The 25,832-nt window shown below is 34.9% G+C and overlaps 1 protein-coding gene across 1 annotated transcript in view; it reads left to right on the top strand.

The window, feature by feature from the left end:
* The window catches only part of LOC145687157 (sialate:O-sulfotransferase 2-like), a 99,597-nt gene that overhangs the window by 33,856 nt on the left and 39,909 nt on the right, over positions 1–25,832 (top strand). Inside the window, exons 2-3 of the mRNA XM_081760618.1 lie at positions 2,696–2,869; positions 18,769–19,013. Coding sequence (XP_081616744.1) covers positions 2,706–2,869; positions 18,769–19,013 — 409 coding nt within the window. The 5' untranslated portion in view covers positions 2,696–2,705. The remainder of the gene's footprint in view (positions 1–2,695; positions 2,870–18,768; positions 19,014–25,832) is intronic.

The following is a 25,832-nucleotide window of genomic DNA, read 5'->3' as shown; positions in this document are numbered from 1 at the left end:
TTGTTTTTAGCCAGCTGGACCTAGTTTCTACTATTTTTTATATTCCTATCTCTGCGAGGTCCACCTTAATATTGTTCTCTCACCTGCGCCTAGGTCTTCCTAATGGTTGTTTTCGATTGGATTTCCAGTTAAAACTTTGAAGACGCTTCTACTTTCTTCCAATCTGGCTACATGACCTGCCCACCTGAGCCTCCTTGAAGTAATGACACTAACACCCTCAGGTAAATGGTGCAAAATTACGCAATTCCTTGTCATGGATTTTCTGCTATTCCCCGTCCCCACTCCTCTTTGATCCAAATATTCGTCTCAGGATCTAATTTTTTAGATACTTTTGGTCTGCGTTCTTCCTTTCAAAGCAACCACGTTTCTCAACCATACATCACGATGACTTCAAATTTCGCCTATTCAAGATTCGCCTAATAACCCCAGGCAGTGGAATTTACAGATGTTAACTCAAGAGAAAGTGTAGACGAATCTTGAATTCAAGATTCGCCTTTCAAGATTTGTCTAATGCGAAATTATGTTGGTAGCATTGTCAAGAAATGACTTAAAAATTTATATATAAATTTAAAAAAATGTACATTTAAAAGTCACATATTTAAAAAAGTATAAGCACAATTACAGTATATGGCTTGACTATGACTTGATTCGTCTTGTCACACTTCGTAACACAAATCCGACCCCCGACCCCCTGTTGCCGCGTTATGTGGACGACATCTGAAACTATCTACATATTGTTTTGTGGTCCGATAACAACCCATTTCATCCAATAACACAATTTCACCAGTGTCGCTTACCATTGTCTTCCCCAGAGTCGCTCAGTTATTGATGAACATTTAAGACTAAGTTGACACATGAATCGCATCACTCGATACTAAGAACTCTTAATACAAACTTGTTCAATTCCGAATGTTGACATTGAGCTGCTATTCTCTCATGGCAGTTTACTTACTTTCACATTCACGTAGGCCTATGTCACTTTGAAAAAAGGGGTATTTGAAAGGAAACCAAGCCGGTACAGTACCTCGGTGTTCCTGTACACTGACCCATATATTTATACATGGACGCAGGGGTCCCGGGCCTAGAATGGCAAATTTCCATGGGCGACGTATTTTTAAAAATCTAGATTGAGATAAGTTTCTAAAGTCATTGATGGCATAATTAATACAAAAGAAAACTGAGCTAATGTGTAGCTTCTAATTCTGAGTACGAATTGATTAACCTAGGGATAAGCATAAAAAATTACTAACAATTTTAAGGAAAACTGAGTCCGTAGAAATTGTTAAAAATTGATTGTGAATTTGAACAGAAAGTAACAACAAGAACAAACGTAATTTTGGTCTAGTAATCTTTTATTACAAACGTAATTACTATATATTATTTAAAATACCCATGACGTCACGGTGGCTCAGTGGTAGAATCTTTACTTCTGGTGCGTGGGACCTCTGATTCGATCCAAATTTGCGCCAAGTGGGCTTTATGGTGGACAAGCATCGTGTGAATGGCTTTTATCGGTATTCTTTCATTTTATCCCACTTTCTTCAGTCCACCATTTCGTTTAATATTATCATCGCTGCCTCCTTTAGCTTCATGAGACGTTACACTAAAAGATAAACCCAGTATGAAAGTTACATTTTTGCATACTTTCGGTGTATACTATCATCTGCGATAAAAGGTATGGTTATTGAGCATCAAGTAATAAGCAGCTTACACAAAAAAGTAACCAGCCCTCAAGTTAGTGCATCTGCATGAGAAGCAAGTAACCAAATATTGATTCTTCAAATATAGATGTGACGTCTCTTTCCTTCCCTTTCCTTTGTACCGTTTTTCTTTTGTTTCACTTCTGTGACTCCCAGGTAGCCGACAGTAAACGGATTCACTTTGACTGTGTATGGTTCAAGTCTAAATGACGCCCGGAAACAACTATTTGTTCATTACACTACAGAGCACAATCTAATATAAATAAAATAAAGAGTTTGTTTGTGTGCGTCTGTCTGTGTTTCTGGGGACCAGACTAGTGAACCGAGAGTTACCAAATTTTGGTCAAGGGTACCTTGGTTCAGGTCCCAGACCAAGACGAAGGTTTCTTTCGAACCAGGGGTGACTCAGGAGGGAAGGGGGGCTTTTACCAGGATATGTAAAAGTAGTAGAAAATAACCGATATTAGTGTCGAATTCATAGATGTTCGCGGTCGCTGAGATCAATGGTGAAACTCCGATCGCATTAACTTCCGAATTGACCCCACTTAGCTGCGGGCTGGGGGTCACCGGGGGAGGATAGCGAGACATGTAGAAATAATCCAAAATGACCAATATTCGTATCAAATCCATACTTTTCACGGGCGCTGAGATCAATGGTGACACTTTCACAGGCGTCGACTTCGAAATACAGCCCCCCATCGGCTGGAGGCAGAGGCGTTTTTATTTCAAAATTCGAACTAGGGGGTCTCAGGGGGCATTTACCAGGATATGTAAAAGTAGTAGAAAATGACCGATATTTTTTTTCTTTCGTTGTTCAGTTTCTCATTAGATATTTTATCTGATACATGCGAAGAATGGGTATTTCAGCTAGTTGTAGAATGTTTTCATTTTACAACTGTTCCACAATCCATAATGTTTCAGATTTTGAATATAAATCCATTCGAAAACATGATTTCAACTACAAGTCTTTTTTTTTTCTTTCTTTCTTTTTTCAGTCTATCCACAATGAGCCCATTCCTCAAAATAATGCAACTGTTCCTAATGATGACAGGAACTGTGCTTGGAATGCTTCTTTTACTTCTCGTAACTCCAGACATTGAGGAAACAATGCTACGTGCCGTCAGAAGATATCAACAGAGACATAGAGCTGATCCTATATTGTTGCAAGCGTAAGTACTATTTAAAAAAATGAACATTGAGCAATTTAACAGTTAAACTTCTGTAATATGAAGTGGATTTAAACTAACGAAAATATGGCAAAGGTAGTCAATATAGCTATATACGTGACACGGTCCGGCTCTACCATATGCGTAACACGTGCATTTGCATGGGGTGGAAAGTTTCAAGCGGCTGCAAAATCTGTCATAACTATAGGGTCTTATTATTTAAATTAAGTATATCTTGTTAGAAATAGACTTCATGATGATGGTAGTTACATTTACTAAGTTGACCTTCTAATTGAATACTACATTCGTATGTCATGTTTAAGTCGCATTACTTGAAGTTCACATGGATAGTGCTAAAGAAAGTGGTCAAACAAATCCCAGTATGAATTGCTTGATTGTGGTCAAATACAACAACGCAATTCTCGAACCGTAGCGAACACCTGTTCCATTTAGTTAGTTATCACAGTTTTGATATGAAAACTAGTCTCGGCTTTGTTACAAACAAGTTCCTTATCATTCAAGGTGGAAACGAGTTTTTTTTTTTTTTTTAATTAACAGATGTAGAAGGAAAATCAAGAATAAAGACAAAGAGCTAGTTGCACTGGAATTGCAAACTGATATATTGAGATTGAAGCTCGATATTGAATTATATAAAAAATATTACCATCTTTCCTCTGCAGATGTGTTTGCTTTATTTTTCACTAACATGATATATATTATTATTTAAAGAAAAAGTAAAAGGGAGATTGTATTTGTAGTGTTTAGAACTTTCTGAGTGCGAATGCTTTTTTCCTCGACTTCATGATGGGGTAGCATACTTAAAATTGTGGCTTTTAAGATTTGTTTTTTTCTGGAGAAAGGGCAGGCGGTAAATGATACCATTGTACGGGACGATAAATTGCCTACGGTCGGTCCTAATGAGTGGCTTCATTGAATGTACGTTTTAATACACTCATAACTGTAAGGGTATATATATATATATATATATATATATATATATATATATATATATATATATATATATATATATATATATATATATATATATATATATATATATATATATATATATATATATACAGGGACATCCTAAGGATTCTTTTTTTAAAGGCAAGAGAGAAGACCGACACACAAATACTATAGTGCTAAACTATTGAATATATTGAGTAAGCAAATCTAATGCCTTTTACAAGAATTTCGAAGAATTAAACCCACTTTGTAGAGTTGGACAAATGCCTCCTTTTTCCCATCATGCTCTTGACCATGTATACATATATATGACAAAATCATACAAGTAGATTACCATAAATCAGTAAAATAATGAGCTTTGCTATTAACTTCCAAAGAATGAACGCGTTAAGTATTCCATTTACTTTTACTTAAGTTCCCTATGCCACACAGACGTTATAGCTAGTTTTGATTTCTAGGGTGTCGTCCTACTTGCGACAGTCTTACATGCAACAGGAATTGTTAACTGTCCTATGAGCGACCGGTTCGATGTATTAACTGGCCTATGAGTCATACTAAGATAATAGAAGAAGATAAGGTTCCCTTTTCTTTAACTTGTTTCATGCTAATGTTCATTTAGAACCTAACAAAATGTACTATGAAAAATTTACGTTCGTTGAGGTTTCATTTCTTCCAGCCGTTAATCTGGCTACAAGGGATTGCATCAGATTGCTATAATCACGACAAGTTTTTGTGTGTGAGTCAAACCAAGGAGGGAAGGCGAGCTAAGCATTTAGTTTATGTTTTCGTAGCTTACAACAGAGGGGGAAGGTAATTTAAAGAATTTGTTTACTTTTTGAATTGTTTAGAGTACACTACATTGTAATTGGTGGGATTGGTTGGGAATAGCCAATTAGATGTAAGGGATCTCAAAAGCTGTCTTTTATTATTGAATTTTTTTCTTATCTTATTCATAGAGTCTTAGGAAGTCTAAAAAGTAGAAAGTTGTCGAAACTGTTATGCGTTTCCCAAATAAAATATATTGCTTTGCTTAGTGAGTAATCAGATTTGGATTAAATTAAATACAGAAATCAGACCTTTCGAAGAAAGGGGATATTAAAATTGGATTTTCAGTAATTAATTACATGGGATAATACTTTTCATGGAAATATCCCTGCTGTCTAGTAATGTGAGGTGGAAAATTTTCCGCGAAAAATTTTCGGGAAAAGTTTCCCTATATTTTTCCGGAAAATTTTCCGTTCTAAACAAATATCAGCGATCAAGTAACAATTCCTCATTAACCATAAAATTGATTGACTTTATGCACAGAAATGTTAAAAACTGGAAGATCGATTAAAGAATTTGAAAATTCTCATGGCTCAGAAACTTTCCGGTGCTATGGAGGAACAAGTGAAACCATTTTTCATGAATCGAAAAATTTTCTGTCGTGTATGGAAAAATTGAAAAACTTTTTATAAGTAGGAAAATTTTCATAATTCTGAAGCAAAAAAGTAAAGCAACTTTTTATGAATCGGAAAGTTTTATTTCTCTGTAGAGACAAGTGAAAGGAATTTTCATGGATCGGAAAATTTTCATTATGATATAGAAACAAGTGGAAAAACTTTTCATATTCCGGACAATTTTGAACATTATGTACAGTGATGTTAGGTGGAAAATTTTCCACTACATTTAACTGCACATTGAGCTATAAAATTGAATTCCTGTAGAAGAAAGTTAAACAGCAACAAATTATAATTTTCCATTTAACTTTGGGGAACAGGAAAATTTTCTAATATTTCGAGTTGGCAAGTAAAAACTTACGTAGTGTTTCTCTTTCTCTCTCTCTCTTTCTCTTTGTGTGTAGGTGTAAAGTGCAGGAAACATAAATCGAGTTCGTAGGGTGCAAATGTCCCATCTCATTGTTTAAAATATAACAAGAAAGCTAAAAGAAACCTTTGTGAATTTATCAGTTATTTCAAAAACAGAAAATTTCACTATTTCTTCACATATACGCCTACCTATGTAATGAAATAATTACATAAAAGTTCCAGTTCTTGATGAAGATTATTTGTAACGGAAAATAAGAAGAAATGTTTTGATTTTATTATGTTTAAAGTTATGAGAAAACGAAATATGATTTTGTGAGATCATATGTAAATTTTGAGGGAAGAATACATTAAAGTTTTTGAAACTTTTTTTTTTCAGAAATGAAGATTTGTTAGATGTTCACTTCGTGAAACTTCTTTCAGACAATATTTATAAGAAATAAATTTTACGGCTAAACAACGATATACGAATAATTGGAGTATATTTTTATGAATCGGAAAATTTTCCGTTTCAAAATTTTCCGGAAAATTTACATCGCTACTGCCGTCTCGTCAAGTTATTTGATATATTTTATATCAAATCTAACTTAGAATTAAGATACGTTTTATTTGCACTCCCAGTAGAAGGAAAATATATTTGACGAACAGTGCCACTGTCACATACATTTTTCATAGCAAGGTTATTCGGACACTAACAACTCCATAGGCAAACATGTTTTACGAGAGGTAATAATATCATCTTCCATCATCTCAATGTAAATGAATCCGTCGCTCATAGGACAGATAACAGTTCCTGTCGCTAATAGAACTGTCGCTTCTAGGACCAATTCGTTTTCTAGCTTACTAAATCATAAAGGCACATGGCAGGGAAATTTGTAATTGTCAGACACACACACACACACACACACACACACACACACACAAAAACAAACAAGAACGCCTTTTTGGATATTCTTGAGCTGTGTATTTGTTTTCTTCACAGAATATTGCAGCATTGCACCTACTCCACACGTATATGTATAGTAGAAGGAAAAGCTTAACACTAATGTCATGTAGTGTAATAGTAAATGAGTATTCCCCCTCTGTGATTTTTGGAGTTAATTGTGGCCAATAAATAATGGATTCACGACGTAAACGTGGGAACAAGGATCTCATACGAAACCAGATTTTTGTTGACACGTTCCCTCTATTGCCATTTCTTTTCTTTTCAACTTGTGATCGGTGGTATTTTTTTCTACATTTGGTTTGTAGATTTTTGGACCCTCTTTGTACATATACTTAATTGCATGGATGAGCTATTTACACAGACTATTAGTTAATAAGTTTACATGAGGGTGACTTGTAAATGTTTTATGTAGCGTCTTTACATGGGAGATTGTCTAAACAACCCCTACTCGCTATGCAATACAACTTACTGATTTATCATGCGGGTTGCATATTTGATGAGGTATAATAACTAAACTTTTTTCTCTATGAGTACTGTTTATGTAGGAATATGCACAAAATGCAGATGCATTACATTCGAGAGGGGGAAGCTTTATGACCAATCGATTTCAAACCTAAAATTAATTTCTTTTAAACATTAGAAATATAGTGCAGCAAAAAAACACTATACAACCATTAATTCTGCTAAGTTTGTATTGCTGTAGAAGGGAAAGAGCTATTTTAGAATTAACAGAAGCAACACACAAGAGTTTCTGAATGAACCGACGCGGGCGGCGGCATTTTTTCTCCCCTTCTGAACATTTGCTACTTCTCTTTTCATCAACCTTCATTCTTTATTTATACAATCGTGAAGCCACGCCTGCCAGTTGAAGCAAAAGGGAAAATTCCTTCTCCTTATCAACACCGCCACTGAAAGCTTTTTAGACTGATTGATCAATTAAATGTCAACGGCCTGACAAGAAAATAACTGAACACAATATGTTTCACATAAACAAGGCGCTGAGGAATTTGGTAAAATAATCTATGACTCCGTTTAAAGAATCTTTGAAAATAACACTTAAAAAAAAAAAACTTTGAAGAGTAGAAAACAAAGCATAACTGTTCTGATTTTCTTTTTTAAATATTCCTTCTATAAAACTTGAAAATAAGAATGTCTGTCTGAAAACAGAAATATCAACGGGATTTGAAAAAATTGTATATATTTATAGTAAAATTGGGTGATTTCAGTCAGGAAATGAACACACACACACACACACACACACACACACACACACACATATATATATATATATATATATATATATATATATATATATATATATATATATATATATATATATATATATATATAGAGAGAGAGAGAGAGAGAGAGAGAGAGAGAGAGAGAGAGAGAAATATAGATAGATAGATAGCACTATCTTAATTTTGCTTATGATTATGAAATTTGAAGCTCGTAATGTACCTTTTTCAGTTGGTTTTGAATTAGCGTAACATGTAGTAAGGAATAAACCTGTAAAATATAAATATCCTATTATTTTTAGAAATTCGATTTATGGGCTTTCAGCATGTGTTGGCCATTTAGCTTGTCACGTATATGAGGGATGACGTCCCTTGGCGAGCACACAATGCGATGAAAAGGAAGGAAGGAAGCATCCTGCGACCATTTTGTTAGGTACCATACCAGCATTTGCCTGGTGTCAATGAGAGAAACCCAGAGAACCCTCACTCAGGATGGCTGGACTGAAAAAAAGCTTTTACACTTTTCCGATTGAGTGTCCCCACGGGAATCGAATATAAATATCTTGAATAACCGTTCAAAAACGATAAGAAACATGCAGAACGAAAGTGTAAATGGAGGTAGTAAAAAGCGCAGACAACCAATTAGAACACATACATTTAAAAGAAATATGCCAGTTGAATGGAAAGTATAGACTGTTGAGAAGATTCCAGGCGATAGCTCATGTGGCTCTGGTTTCACGTTAATCAGTAGGTCCATGTCTCATATAGCCTCGCTGGTGAACGAGATGCTAAACTCAAAATCAATTCAACTTGTTGAGAAGTCTTTGAGAAAATTGTATTTCAATAAACCAAGAATAAGATATTTGGACGTTGCCGATACGAGTTAGAAGAGTCATAATTGGCTTCGCTTGGTGCGGGGATATAAGTTCTTCACGATCTTTGTTTCTGCGACGATAAACCTTGTGGTTTCTTCGAACCATAGAATTAGTTACAATTGACAAGGTTTACAAGCAGACGAAACACAAGTAATGTATTTACAGTAAGCCACAGATACATACATGAAGGTTACAGAATGAAAAAAAAAAACAACAATTTTCTTTACTCTGACCAGAGTCCATTGATTTTCTCTACGAAGTTTCTATATTATTTGAACTCAGAATTTATTTTAGTCCTTTTAAGATGATACCAATTTTCAGTTTAGTTCGTCGTAAATATTTCTTATAAATGCAAACTTTCATAGCTGCTTACCAAAAAAAGAAAAAAAAAAATCTTATCTTAAACCCACTTAAGTGCTCCCATATATATTGTTTGTGTGTGTTTATCCAATAAAACTATATAGCCGCATTTATTTTAGACGTTTATTTTAGTTTACTTTGCTGAATTTGAATATGCATACAAATAAATCAAAATTTTATCTCAGGGAATGATGGATGCTCAATTTCCTAACGTTCTCGACGTTGGACGTGGTATGGGGAATAATCTTTCATTACTCTCTTCCGGTATGTTATGGCATTTTGTTTAATACGTTTTGTCGTGTCTTTATTTGCATTATTTTAATAGCACATTGGTTTCTACAATGGTTATTAACTGCCCATTATCGAGAATATTGTTTAAATTTAGATCTTCATTTGTGTGCTTTGTGTGTGTCTAAATAACCCCTACTCGCTATGCAATACAACTTACTGCTTTGTTTTGTGGGTTGCATATCCAATAAGGTATGGGAACTAAACCTTTTCCTCTATGTTTACTGTTTTTACGTGGTAGTTCGTAAGTTTTATCAACACAGTATAAATAATTTAAAATATTATAATTATTTTCAAATTTTCACTATCATCTTCATGTAAATATTTTAGAAATATAATACAAAAGTGCATTTAAATTTTATCGAAGTCTCGTAGCAATGACCATAGTTATCTATTCAAGATCCCTGCTTTAATCTACTATACACTTGCATAAGATTGCCTCCCTCGTTGTTAATAGGGAAGAAAGAAAGTTTTCGGAAATCGGTATATATCAATAATACTATACTATAAATCCTTCTGTGTCCTGTCTAGAAGTAGAATGAAGTGTAATTATGTAAAATGTATATCAGTGTAAATGTATGGAAGTTCGTTATATATATGTAGCGTTTTGTAATGTGCTTCTATGTATATGTATACTTATATTCTATGTGTGTGTGTGTGTGTTCTGGCACGTGTGTTAATAGAATCAGCAACGTTTCTCAACCATTCGCAATCAAAGGGTACTTCAGTAGCCTAAAATAATTGTGCAAATTAGTAAACTTTACCGTTATACAGCTATATATACGTTACATATATTTTAACGAATGTGTTAATTGAGGCGCCTGGTATCAAAAACCGCCAAATCCATTTTTTTTTCGAAATTGTGTTATATATCGCTTGTTATATGTTTGATCTAAAGGAATTCCATGGAAACAGAATTTCGTTTAAACGCTTAATATTTCATACTAAAAAACTAGTTCAAATATGGGACTTTGTACGCGTGTATAGGGAGCTTCAATGCACGTTTTGCGAGATTACTAGAAACTAAGCGAAATGGTTGTGGCGGAGTTTGATACTAGACTCCTCAATTGTCCACTCTAGATATGAACTGTGTCATTTGCATTTTTAATATAGATATCAACAATTTAAATGAAATTGTGAACACATTGCTAAGTTTACAATAGCCATTGATATTTTTAAAAAAAATAATTTTAAAACAAAAGACGGATTATAGTCAAGATAGGATTCCATGTTCATTATTAAAGAAATTTGAAATTTCACGTAAACGTTTGCTCCCCCTCCCCTTTACCCTAAATCCAAAAATAAAAATAAAATTGAGATGTTCAGAGATCACAGAAAGTCTTGGATTTAGTAATGTACGACTTTCTCTTTCTGTCACACCATCTTATATATAAAAGAGAACATACAAATCCTTTGTTCCCTCATCACGCTAATACGGCTGAACCAATTTCTTTCATTTTTGGGGGGTTATTAGGATTTGGACCCTAGATGGTTTTTATCATATCACTTTAATTTTTAATTACCAGTGTCTTGAGATAATTGACCATTCAAGTGTCCATAACGTACAAATCCTTTGTTAGTTCATCATAGGTAAAAATAAACGTATTTATATGCAACCCGCATGACCGTGTCACTCGGCGGGTTAACATAAATGACAGGCGATATAATGGTTTTTATCATATCACTTGAAAGCGAAAAAGTAAAAATTATCTAAGTAACAAAGTTTATTGCGTTCCGGGGTGACCGCAGCGAAGCGGGGCGGGTTAACATAAATGACAGGCGATATAATGTTAACATTTACTGCAATCTTCTATGGTTTTTATCATATCACTTGAAAGCGAAAAAGTAAAAATTATCTAAGTAACAAAGTTTATTGCGTTCCGGGGTGACCGCAGCGAAGCGGGGTGAACGCTGCTAGTTCTGAATAAAAGCTGTTCATATTTAGAAAGTACTCTTTTAAGGATCAAATAGACAGCACGATGGCTCAGTGGTGTGCTTTTACCTCTGGTGTGCGACAGTCCCTGATTCGATCCCCGACCAAGTAAGTTTGTAGTGGAGAATATAAAATGAAATTTTTCAGTTTTACGTCCCACGCCTATGCCGGTTAGGCTAAAGGAGACGGTAATGATGAGAAATGAATGAAATAGTGGAATGAAGAAAGTGGGAGGAAACGGGAGAACCCCGAGAAAACACACGATCACGGTGTTTGTCCACCACAAAGTCCACACGGCGCGAGCTGGAATCGAACCAGGGATTCCAAGCACCGGAGGTAAACGCTCTACCACTGTGCCTTCCAGAATATCGTGTACGTGGGTTTTCTAGAGGTATTTATGTTTCCTCTCACATTCCCATTCCACCAATTCTTTCATCATCACTCACTTGTATTAATCATTCGTCTTCCTTAGACTGATGAGCACAATCCTAGGGCGTTAAATTGAAAGATTTCGTTTTTTAAGGCTCACCAACTGGATCATAATAATGAGACTAGCGAAGAGATATCAATTCAAACTTCCTCAATGTTATGCCCAGAGACACTGAAAATTTTAGATTAATTACAAAATATTGCAATTTTATGAACAATGAAAAAAAGGTGCGATTCACATTCTTATATATATAAACGAGAAGTGACTGACTGGTAGACGCCCAGGCCAAATTACTTTAGCTAGAAACGTGAAATTTGCACAAGGCATAGGATTTGTGACGTAAGATAACACTAACGAAGGATTTTTGTAAACTCGACGGGGAACGGGGGCAAAGACGGGTGGGGAATGCTGTCTTAAAATCTCAATATCTTGGAAATCTCTTAAGATTAAAGGCATAAAATTTCGTATTTAAATTTTTCTTTTAAAATAATTAAAGTCGTGCTTCAGCCTATATATATATATATATATATATATATATATATATATATATATATATATATATATATATATATATGTATATATATGTACAGGGTGTTTCAAAACAACGCCGACAACGTTTGGGAGGTGACTCCTGACACCAAGATAAGAAAAAAAATATACAGCAATCTGGGTGCACAAATGCTTCCTTTCGGAGTTATAGGCGCCGAAAACATGGAATAATGAACTTTGAAGATCTATAGCTTCAATACTATGAAACCTACCGTAGTCGGGTGAAGACTTCAGTTAGGAACTAATGTGTGCCCTATTCGAATATCCAAATTTCAGAATCCTACGGTACTTCCGCAACAATTTTTATAGACGTAGTTGGTGAATATTTTATATTAAATGCCCGTAGCCAAACTCCATCTATAAAAATTATAGCGAAACTACGACAGGATTGTGAAACATGGATATTTGGAGGGCACATACTAGTTCTTAAGTGAAGATGGGCCTTGAAATTATTTTTTTCATGTTTTTAACGGCCTATAACTCCAAAAGGAAGCTTTTGTGCATCCAGGCTGGTCTATACTTTTTGTCTTATCTTGGTGTCAGGAATCACCTCCCAAACGTTGTTGGCGTTGTTTTGAAATACCCTGTAAGGTTGTAATTGTTAAAGCCAGTTGAGAATGCTCCAAGAGCATTGCCAAACGAACTTATAAAAGAACAGAGAGATGGAGCGAGAAAGATAGCTGTGATTGTTCCTATATGTAAAAGTAAATCTTTTTATTCGCACCTTCTTCTCTTTCTCGCAAAAATTCGCAAAATATAATCTCTCTATGACTTACAGTTCCCGAGATATTGCTCCTTAAATAACATGAAATTCCAACATTTTTGGCCAATATCTGGAGAACGGTGGCCAGTTGGCCAGTGGTCACCGGTTACTATTTAGTACCAAAATGTTTACCATCTTCTTAGGTATTTATCAACATTAATATAATCTCTGTGTGACTTACGGTTCCCGAGATATGGCTCCATAAATCTCCCGAAATCGGAACTATTTTTTGGCCAATATCACGGGAACGGTAAGTCATAGAGAGATGATATTGGTGTTAATCAATACCTAAGAGGATAGTAAACATTTTGGTACTAATATTTATTGGTAGCCACTGCCAACTGGCCACTGGCCAAACCAATGGTAAGTTGGACAATGGCCATCGGTTACTATTTGGTACCGAAATATTTACCATCCTCTTTTCGTATTGAACAACACCAGTATGATCTCTCTATGACTTACGGTTCCCGAGACACGGCTCCTTAATGTCTGGAAATCACCTATTTTTTGGCCAATATCTCGGGAGCGGTAAGAGTGAGGCAAAAAATTTAATCACTCTCTCTGATAGTTTTCGATGCTCTATCGAATGCAGTTCAAAATTGAAAAAAAAAAATCGTAAATAACACACAGACGGACAGAGACAGAGAATTCAATAACGAACTTTTTAAGTTGGTTGATAAGATCGACATAACTCGAAATCCCTTAAAAGTAAATACACGTTAGTTAAAGATGTGTTTTAGCGTTTATTGATGTTTCCGTTAGAAGGAAAGAAAAAGAAGTAGGGGTTGCAATTGTTATATTAAGGTGACATATCTCGAAATTCCTTAAGCTTACAGACAGGTTAGGGATATGAGAGATGGAGACCGTAGGGCGAGCGAATGCATGAATTTGGGATGAAGTCCCCCAACTAGCCAAGAGCTAGTTTCAATATATAAAATAAAAAAATCCTGAGTAAGTGAGTCCTTGTCTGAATAATCAACGCCCAGGCCAAACCGGTTAAACTAGAAACTTAGACCAGAAATTTCTGATATAAAACCCGACTAATAATGGATTTTAGAAAATTAGACTGGGAAAGGGGGAAAGTTGGGTGGCAATTACTACCTTAAAATATCCATATCTCGAAATTTCTGAAGATTAGAGACAAAATTTGCTGTATGGGATTCTCATTTAAAACAATTAGACAAATGTTGCAGCATTTTTTGATGTTTGACCTAGAATGAAAAAAAAAGTGTGAGAAGAAAAATTGGGTGGGAATTACAATTATTATAATAATATGTTCACATCTCAGAATCACTTTAGTTTATAGACATTAAATTCAGTATTTAGACTTCTCATTTAAAATAATTAAAGACGTGTTTCAGCAATTTCTCATATTTTCCCTACAACGGGGGAAAAAAACAGGAAGTAAAAAATGGAATCGAGGTTGCAGCTGTTAAAATAAGATTGCAATATCTGAAAATCCCTGAAATGTAGAGACAAGCTAATTTAAAACTTGTTTCAGCATTTTGGGATGTTTCCCTTAGAAGGGCAGAAAAAGACGGGAAGAAAAATGCATGTGAGTGCAATTAATATGAAAATATGGCCATGTCTCGAAATTCATAAGGATTAGAGGTGTGTTAGAGATAAGATATTTGTGAGACCGAGCAAATGCAGGGGTCTCGGTGTGAAGTCATCAGCTAGCCGAAGACTAGTTATATAAAGGTAACCAATGAAGTTCTGGCCCCTTTTGTGAAGGTCTGCGTTCACAAAAGGGGACAGAACAAAAATACTCAATTAGGTGTTATCTATTTTGATCTCTCCAAGGTCTTTGATTCTGTCAATCACATTCACCTTCTCCACAAGCTTTCCAATAGGTTTAATATTCGTCACAAATTTCTCTCTTTAATCACCAGCTAGTTGAAGGGCCGTAAACAGAGAGTTGTTCTTTCAGGGGCGACTTCTAACCCGCAACACGTGATCTCAGGGGTGCCACAAGGGAGTGTACTTGGGCCCCTACTATTTGTCCTATATATGGATGACCTCTACTCTCACTTATCAGTTCATCCTAGTGGCCATCTTCTTTTTCTGACGATTGTAAGTTATACAAAGAAATATCGTGTCTCAAAGACACGATTGCCTCACAGGAAGACATAAATTATCTCAAAGGCTGGTGTAAAATGTGGCATTTGAAGCTTAATAGCAAGAAATGTGACAGTATTACCATTACACTGAAAAGTCTCCTGTTCCCTCCACATAGCATATCAACGATTGCCCTGTTACACATTATGCTAGTCAAATGATCTCGGTGTCATCTTTCATTCGAAACTCACATTCTCTGACCACATTTCTTCAATACTTAAGAATTCAATGCGCATGTTGAGGCTTCTTTATCGACTTACTGAATTACGCACTGTTTCATCATTAACAACTTTTTATAAAGCTCTAATAGCTCTCCCATATGGCCATGGCAGCACCTACACATCTCTCTAGAGTTGATTCTATTGTAAATTTCTTTATTACTATAGTACGTTTTCGTGTTCCAGCACTTCGAATATTACCTAAGGAGGAGCTCTTGCGGTATCTAAATATCCAGACTCCGGGAGTACGCAGAACTAACTCTGATCTGAAATTTCTTCATTAAATAGTTAATGGAAACTTAACTATTTATTATCGGAAACATTACTTCAGGAACTGTCCTCACGTGTCCCTTCCTGCATAACCCGGAATACCCACCTATTCCATCTTGCCCGCCCTATGTTGAAAATTATACAGAGGTCTCTTTTTTACAGAATACCGAACTGATATAATCGTTTAACAACCGATGTGGGTCTTTTCTTGTTGTTTGAAAGAGCAATTAAACGAGTTTTAGCGAAATGGTATTACTTTTGCAGTATTTGTTGACACTGTTTTTTGTTGTTTTGTTTTGTTCTGTTTCTTTTTCTGTTTGTTAACATTTCCCTCTGTAAAATGGCAAAGTAATGCTGTATCTAGGAATTTGTTCAATAAATAAATAAATAAATAAATAAATTGGTCCTCACACCATGAGCTGAATGCGAATGGAGATAAGGAGAAAGTCAGTTATTGGTGTGGGTATATCGAACATACTACTTGGTAGTGGAAGTTCAGTTACACTATGAACTTGCGTAAGGACAGGTTGAACATGGAACCTCCACAGAGCGTCATAAGGGTATGTATCCTGTACGAGTTCAAACTGGGATCAAACGCCACTGCAGTGGGGTGGAAGATATGCTAGGCCTTTGTTGAAGGTGTCGTGACTACGCGGACAGTGCAGTGGGGTTTAACAAGTTTAAGGACGGTGACGAAACACTCGAAGACGCACCACGTGCGGAAAGACCAACACATGTACAAAATGAAGATCTTCAGGCAGCAATTGAGGCGAATAGTAGCCAGACGTGTGAGGAATTGGGACTACAATTCAGTGTGAGTGGAAAAACCATTTGGCAGCACATCCATCAACTTGGGAGCACTACAAGTTGGGTCGATGAGTCCCACATGATTTGACTCTGGGCTAGAAGATAACCGAACTGACACTTGTTTCTTTCGAACTCGTCTGAGGAAGAAGCTATTTCTCCACAGAGCGTTAGCATGTGATGAGAAGTGTGTTCTGTACGAAGCTCCACGGTGCCGTCGTCATGGGTTAACATCCCCTGAACCGGTTCCAAAACAGCTGAAACCAGCACTGCACCAGAAGAAGGTCCTCCTGTGTATTTGGTGGACTGCTCAGGGTATCGTGCATCAGGAACTCTACCAGCTGGTCAGAGCATCAATGCAACTTTGTACTGTCAGCAGTTGAGCCGTGTTCAAGAAAAATTCAAAATTTTGTTGCTAGCACTTCTGAATCGCAAAGGGTCCTCCTCTTACAGGGCAACGCTAAGCCCCACGTGGCTAGGATGACCTGGGACAAAATTTTGCACCTTGGATGGGAAACACTATTGCATCCGCCCTACTCTCCAGACATTGCAACGTCCGATTGTCACCTGTTCCATTCCTTGGACAGTCACCTTAGAGGACGCCAGTTAAAATCCTTAAAAAAAAGGTGCAAAATGCACTTGATACCTTCTTCGCTTCACTGTCCACCAAGTTCTACCGCGATGGAATCCATGGCCTTCCAGAACTTTGGCAGAAGGTCGTTGATGCTGATGGGGACTTTTTTTGATCTTCCAGGTACGTCTTAGGTGACATATCGATGTTCGAAAGTGGTAGGTGAAAAAGCAATAGAACTTTCTTAGATATATTTATATCATAAAAATGCAACCAATATAGCGGCTTAAAATAAAATATTTATTTTTAAACACTAAGCTTACTTCGAATTAATGATAAACAGGGGTTAACTGATTATAGTCTTACATTCCGTATCAGCGTCGAGGTTATGTGAGACGGAACCTACTTTTTACAATGGTATCCGAATTACTTTTCGAACATAGGTTAGTGTAGTGTAAGAGAACATAATATTATTAAAATTTTAATTCAACTTTTTCTTCCGAAGGGAACTCTTACCCATATTCAAATTACTGGACTGCTCTTGTTTTATATTCTTATTATATTTTATTCATTTTATTTTTTTAAATTACACCCCCTATTTTAAAAAAAAATCCTGTATTACAACCGGCTTTGAGAGGAACCAGCTGTGGTCATTTAACGGAAGTTTCACTGTATATGTATTGTGTTCCAGTTAAGCTACACTGCCACACGAAAAAAGGAATAATGCTTATTGGTGAAGTTGTCGACGAATATTGAATCATGGAATCTGCGACGCACACAAAGATGTAGTTTATTTTATTACTGCAAAAATAAACTATTCTTATAATTATTTACATATTAGTAAAGTTTTTTAATTATATGCTTTGTAAAATTAGAAATATTTTGTAAGATTAGAAGGAAAAGCATTAACTAGTGTTTACATGTTTTCATACATGCTTACGTGCAGAGGAGTATAGACATTTACAAGTATTGAATGAGTAACATTTAACAATAGCGACTACAGATGAGCACAAAACATGTTCGGTTCTAATGCATGGAACAGTGAAATGAAAAGCATTAAAAAGTGAGAAAAAATATTGTTTTAATAAATGAACCTTGTATGTACTGTTCATATAGAGACGTATCACTTTCTTCTAGAACTAAAATGCTGGATGGTAAGGTTCGGTTTCACATCCTGGTTAAGACAACATTTTAATTCCCACATTTTACAGTCTAAATGATTTTTGTTCCGCATCAATACATAAAGTTTATTTCTTAAGGGAAGCATCGAATAATAGTTCAGTTAAAATATTTCCCTTAGTAAAATATAAATTTCTGAAATTTACTTAAAAAATTACCCAAGTGTTATTCGATATGAATTATTAGAGATAATTAACAGTTCTGTTTGTTGCCCTTTCTACAAACAAAATTATTTCTACAATTTGAAAGATTATTTAAGATTTTTTTTTTTTTACTGGTATAAATCAGAATCTATGATTTTTTTCTCTGTCTAAAATGTTACTGAACTTTGTTGCTATTCTAAAAATGATATTTCTGAGTGAAAAGCAAGTTCTATAATCATGGTCAGTGAGTGTCTTTTAAACTACATAATTGATCAAATATCACCCAATTAAAACCTGGCATAAAGGGATACATTTGATCTCTTTGCTGAAGCCGCAGTCCATTCTAAGCGCGGACATCGTGTAACAAATTAAACCAGCGCCTACGTTCACTTGTGGTCTACCTATCCCATTGTTACAAAGCAACAGTAACCCTTGGGACTCAGGTTGAGAAACGTTGCAATGGATCAGTGTGTGATAATGTATCAAGACATGTACTGTTTATTTGTATTTTTTTCCTGCACAATACCTGCACAGAACAAAGGCCTCCCGGTATTCTTTTCCTTGTGTTTTTGCAGAATAAGGGAAACAGTTGACGGGCATTTTGTGGCGGACGGTATTCAAGTGGTTGTGCAAGACACGGAATACCAGGCACCCGTTACACGTGCCCCGAAGAAGAATCACGCGACAGGTCAGTTTCTCAGCTGTAAACGAGCTATTGTGAAATATGATATCAACATTTTTATGTGTTTCGCATGCTGCAATATGCAAATTAGGAAAGTTATTTATTATGTAAATCCATGGATGTCAAATAAATTGTGTTTTAGGGTTTCGTGTATTTTATACTTAACAAACTCTTTCAAGTAATCTATGAATTTCAAATAGAAAGTGCGTATGAAATTCACATGAACCATATCGAATACAACGAAAAGTTAATTCACTCCTTAGACAAAAAGGAAAGAATTAAGAAAGAATAGGAAAAATGAAGAAAATAAATTAATTAAAGAAAAAATAAAAAGAAAAAAATAACAACATTACTAAGGATCTGACTTCTAGACTGCAAGGCGTCGGAGACTTTCATATTGGAGGGTAGAACGTAATCTCAGTAATGAATTCATTATAAATCACTCCATTTTACTCCATTATGAATTCACTCCATTTCAATTCCCTAAACGTTAGAATACAAGGAAAGAAACGTGAATTTTCCCATAAGTTCCCTCAACTTGGGATCGAACGAGTGGACCTTCACTTTACATTAAAACTTAGCGTTCAAATCACCGTAGGCTTATAAATTTTCTCTTATCCAGTGATATAACTAAGGAGGCAAACGGTGTTCGTGCCTCGGGCACCGGTTTGAAAGGGGCGCTGAACTGGACAAATATTTATTTTCACTATAGGGTAAGGATGGAGTTTTAGCAAATTAAAGAAAATAATAATAATAATAATAAAAATACCTCAAAAACTTAATAGGACAGCAACGACTCACCAACCTTAGGATAATATCCACAGAGCATAAGTTAGCTTCAAAACTATCTTTTGAGGACATTGTGATAACATTTGCAGCCTGCAAAATTAAATTTTAGTTCAATCTTTTTGTGTTTTCATTTGACTTATATCGCTTTAATAGATCTGTAAAATGTCCGAGTATAACACTAGAGACAACAGCTTGACTGTTTGTCATAATTAAATATTCTATTCTAAAACAACAGGCTGTTGATTCATTCTACACACACCCTCATCCCAATGTAATTCAAAAAAAAAAAAAAAAAAACACTGTGATTTGCAGTTATTATGATAAGATTATAAGAATATGTCAAGCGTGTAATCTCATAATCTCAGATTATTTGGTTGAGTTGAATTGAGTTTAACATCCCGTTCAGCAGCGAGGCTATATGAGACGTGGACCTACTGATTAACATGGAATCCGAACCACATGAGCTCCCGCCGGAAATCGAACCCGGGCCTCCTATATATATAATGTGTGTGTGTATTCAAGGTAAATGTTTCCATCTCTGTTGTTAATGCGAAAATGTAAGAATTTACTACCTCAAACAACTAGGATACATTCTAATATAAGTAAGTAGTTACTTAATCACAGCGTTTAAAATATGTGTGGCTGGTTAATTTAGGTGGAAGCAGAAAAATAAATGCGCACACACACAAAATCAAAAGGGAACAAAATGTCTCGTTGAAATTTGCAGCTTATATCTCGATACTAATTATTTTAGGAATTTGTTTATTAATGCGAAGGCAGAGCCAGGAGAACTTCATACTTTCGAATCAAGCTAATATGCATACTGCTATGTTAGGTTTTCACAAACAGACTAATGAAAACATTCCATTAAAAGTAAACTGAATTTATTCTATTTATTGTAACAGATAAATAATACTTAATACCTATCTTAATGAAGATGAAATCAATGCTCTTCTGCAGAAATTATTTTATCCTAAATGATTTTCTTCACTCTCATAACAAAGAAAAGAAATAAATGTAACACTTCAAACACTTTTATAATTTGCACACTTGCATTACCTTTCTAAAAATTTTCATATACAAGTATTATAATTATTATGTGACAACGGAAAGTATTTTGTGTTGTGAAAACAGTAGAACGGACAGTATTATTTTAAAAAATGTGCAAGATTATAAATTTCAGTAACAGTGCTTCATCTATATTGTCCTGTTAATATAAACTAATTTCACTTGTGTGCTTGACAGGTGTAATACATGGAAGCATTGATCCATACCAGTTTGTAACAATTTACATTTAAAAAGTATGTAGTTTACTTATGTAGTTAATACAACTGCATATAAATACAGAAACAAAGGTATGATTAAATATGTGCATTTGGGCTCAGCGGTAGAACAATGACTTCAGATTCGGAAGATGATGTGATCGATCCCTCGTGGGCAAATAATTCGACTTAGGAGTTTACCAAGATTATTCCTCATTTTGCTAGGGAAATTTTTATGGCCCAATTGATTCATTCCCCTCATTTCTCATTTGAGCATCGGATGTTTCAAAGTCTTAAAATAAATTCAAATTAGTTGAAGTAAGTTAACGCTACTATCCTGTAGTCGATGCTAACTAAATTAATACTGTTAGTTAGTTTTGAGATTAGATATGAAGGAGCGACATTAATTAGTATATCCTGTTGAAAATTCATGTCATCACTGATAATTTCTACAATGTTCTGCATAATTCCTACAATGTAATTTTCTCAGAAATTTAAGCATATTTTGACGAAGAACAAATAAAAATCTACGATAAAATTGGGTTCCATGAACTCAATGAATGGAATATGTGGACCAGTCCCACAAACTCCTGATATATCTCTGATTATTAAACACCAGATAATATAACGGGATGACACAATCTGGTCACGGGAGTAACTACCACTTTTACACAAAGTAACATTACTGCCGCGACCAAGTTGCATCATCTCGGTATCCCGGTATCTTACCTGGTGGTTAGTAATCAGGAGATTGTAACACTGGCTCTGTGATAAGCTTTAGAATTTCTCTATGTAGTAGCATTTTAGGTATTAAGCTACAGTTGAAATGTTTAAAGGAAAATATTTATGAATGACTTATTTAAAAAGAATCACTGATTTTTGCTACATTTCCCCAGGTTTTAGTTAGTAGTATAGGTCCATCAAGCTCTGACTCTTTTCCTGCAGTCCGCTACTATCGCTTGTTAACATCATAGCAGAAAGTTTCTACCGAGTTGCCAACTGCCAAGAGTGCTAGTAAACTATAAGTACTAGAGATAAGGATAGTATGTAATCGAGATGGAGTACTAGCAAATAGTAGGTGTTGGTAGTATTCAGTATCTTATTTTTCTCAAATAATCGGTATATGAACATAGAGAATGATTATTTCAGCAATAATAAAAACTTCTGCTCTTTTCTTTTACTGTATATTAAGCAAGACGGCTCGATATTAAGATGCTTTAAATAATAATAATAATAATAATAATAATAATAATATAACAATATTATTATTATTATTATTATTATTATTATTATTATTATTATTATTATTATTATTATTATTATTATTATTACTATTATTATTATATCAAATTATTTAACGAATGCTATGCATTTATTCTATGTCGCTATAATCAATGGGAATTAATTACTTAGTGTACGAATTATAATAGACGAAAACTTCTTTAGTCCAACGCAAGTGTAATATTTTACTGCAGCGTATGCTATTTGTAAGTAAGCATCTCATATTTTAGTATGACTTTCAACATTGAAGCGAATGAGAATGCCGACTGATTTTGCTTTTCTTTCTGGTTCTTTGTCAAAAACAAAGGAGATAACTAGATAGGGGACAGAAGTTAAAAGGAATGCTCAGGTGGTGAAGTCAATGCATATGCATCCCACAGATTTCCGGATAGATATTGTTGTACTACAAGCAAAAGCGAGTGGAGCAATTTTACTCTGAACGCAGGCTTTGCAACATACGGTTTTCTCCAGTTGGTAACTCTGTTGTCGAGATATTTTTTAGTAGTAATTTAATTTGTGGTCACGACCCACTCACCATTTTTCGACCTATAGCAATATGACTGTGTATCAATGTAGAGGGGCCACTAGGGGGGCCAAGAATTTGAGCAAGGGGGCCTGCCCCCTGGCCCCCCTTTGGCTTCGCCACTGGTACGCTAGCTGCTTAGCCACGGAGGAGCTCGCAGATTATTTGGCAATCAAATACTAATTAGTTTAGTGTTTTATCTTGTACTAAAAATAAATATTTTTACTGCAATTTTGAAATCAAGCTTTACCACTTGAAGAAAAACAAATGGACTAGGAGTATTATTGTGTGATGCCCATATCAAGTATGGTCGGGGAGCGTTTTGGTATGGTTGGTCAGAGGGGGCGCTAAGGCGAGATTTTGCCCCGGGCGAAACTAGTCCAGTTGCGCCACTGCTCTTATAATCTTCTTGCACCATCAGAAATACTACTAGTAAATGTTTGATCACTTGCGGTGCTGGTTCTATCCACACAATTAACACTTCCTTGTAACTTTATCTCAAATGGTGGGCGCGGTGGCTCAGTGGTAGAGCTTTCACCTCCGGTGCTTGGGGTCCCTGGTAGGGATGCGCACGAGACGATGAAAAAGGGCCCGTTGCCATAGAAACCACCGTTTCCATAACAACGAATCCCGTCACGGCTCGTCAATCTAAAACTGATTGAGGGAAAAAAGAATCTGCAACAAATGTGATGCACGGAATAAGTCGTGAGTGGGAACCCTTCACCCCTGGTGGGGATATTCATGAAGCTATCAGCTTATGTCTAATTATATTGGAATATATTACCCATTTCTTAATTTCGAACATACTAGGTTCGATCGAAACGAGAAAACTTTTTATCGGACTTCTAAAGAAAATAAAATAAAATAAATAAATACATGACCGTGTTTATTACATATAGAATTCCCAGTCACGACCCCCTTTTCAGTTTTATTTAAAAATAGAAGAAGGTGGAGAAAGGAAAAGGAAGATAGAAGAGGAAAGAGGTAAAGTAAGAAGGTGATAAAGAGGAAACTGTTACTGGATATTTTGAGAAATATGGTAAAAGGAAAGTGAATAATTATCGAATTGGGATCATTTCCAATAGCTATTGGGTGAATATTTGGTATTAAGGTAATCAAAGGTAGACACATGTTAACCCATACATCCCCGACCTAGATCCATTTAACCCCAACTACCGAATTATCCCAATCTAGCTCTGAGATAGATGAGAAAGTTTAATTTTACCGTTTATTCAATATTTCCAGAAGTTCTAGACTAATATCCAATATTTGAAAAATGAACGACGAAGTTGATGGCATGTTAGAATCGACCACAGAGAAAGGAAAAAAAAAATCAGAGTATCACATATTTGTCGAAGATTTTGACTTTCACAGTTCTCCCATGATGATCATTTGTTCAGGCTACTTCGGTCCTTTTTACTTCCTTCATAGAGCCAACTTAAATTAAGTTAGTATTGACATTCAATGACTTTAATTGCCAACTACCATTAATTATAATAAGTCACACATATATGTCAAAATAATTTGTGCACTTAATACTAAACCTACATTTCACTCACACACACATTCATACAGGACAATGTATACTTCAGGTTGTATTTAGTTGAATTAAACTAACCTAACTACATTTCTATAGACATTTATTACATTTCAATAAAAGAAAACTTAGTTTGACATAACAGGAAAAATTTAATACATGAAAAGAATGTTTCATAAGCATGCACAGAAATCTGCTACTTTCAACAAGATCAAATAACACATTTCTCTTTCTAGATATATTAAAAGTTGGATTACATGAAAAAAAAATCGACAAAAGACGAAAGACAAAAATAAAGGGAAAAAAAATTAAAGGTCAATATATTTAAGATTCAGTGCAATGAATACATATCATTGTGGGAAAAAGATTGGTTAATCATTCCTAAAAAAAAACTTTAGTAGCATTTTATTGAGTCTCTGTCCCAAGAGGAGACATTTCGACAATTTTATGAGTCTTTGTTCTCACGTCGATAATAACTCCTTTTCCAACTCTCTTTTCGCACTGTGATTTGTGTCCATGAGAGTATTTAATCGTTTTTGTTTTAACTATAGACAAATAGTTGCTTCATATTACATATATATTTAAATTTCTCATTTCGTCACTTGACGCACTTGATATAAAATTTCAAAGTTTATCGAGATTTAAAATATCGAGTCTAGTCCCAAACATTGGGAACATATTTCCATATTCCTGTATTCACACTACTAAATTATTGACCTAATTTCAGTTCGTTGAATTTAAGATCACTATTTTTTTTTTTTTTTTTTTAGTATAGATCGTGTAGTCAAAGATTCTAGTCACTGAATAGTTAGGTTTCCGATCGTAGGGGAAGGATTTGTTTCATAGTTTACTGATAGAAGGATTCGTTGGAGGGGCACACTGTTTCGTAGCTTACTGATTTCACTATGATCTCGCAAATAAATTTGGATAAGGATTAGGGTTATTTTTACTTATCTTACGACCTGCTACTTGTTTTATTTACATGCAGTATTTAACATGATATTCAACTTTAATAGTCACAAACATCAATAACAACTCAACAAAATGTCATTTATTACAATTTACGCGGTAATACTATATATCACAAATAGTTGGTAAATGTCGGGTGTCAAAAATCTATGGCAACCTAAAACAACCAGGGTAAATACCGAGCCCTTTACATACATACTCGCATATATATATATATATTCATATTAGTCAATATAATAAATTTCATTTTAATATCCATCATAGTATTTCGTCGACATTTAATATCTACATAACCCTTTTATATTCGATAAGTATTCATATTTTATTGGCTCAAAATAAACAAAAACCCTGACTAACAAAATTCACTTTTTTCCCTCATAAGGTTGCAACATTGTACTTTATATGTAAACCCGATAATCAATAATCATTCTCAATTTACTAAAGATCCGCGTATATAAAAAAAA

The sequence above is a fragment of the Thermobia domestica genome, chromosome 6, assembly GCF_964235325.1.
Source record: "Thermobia domestica chromosome 6, izTheDome1.hap1.1, whole genome shotgun sequence".
In the NCBI taxonomy this organism is placed as follows: domain Eukaryota; kingdom Metazoa; phylum Arthropoda; class Insecta; order Zygentoma; family Lepismatidae; genus Thermobia; species Thermobia domestica.
This window is presented reverse-complemented; position numbering and strand designations above follow the sequence as displayed.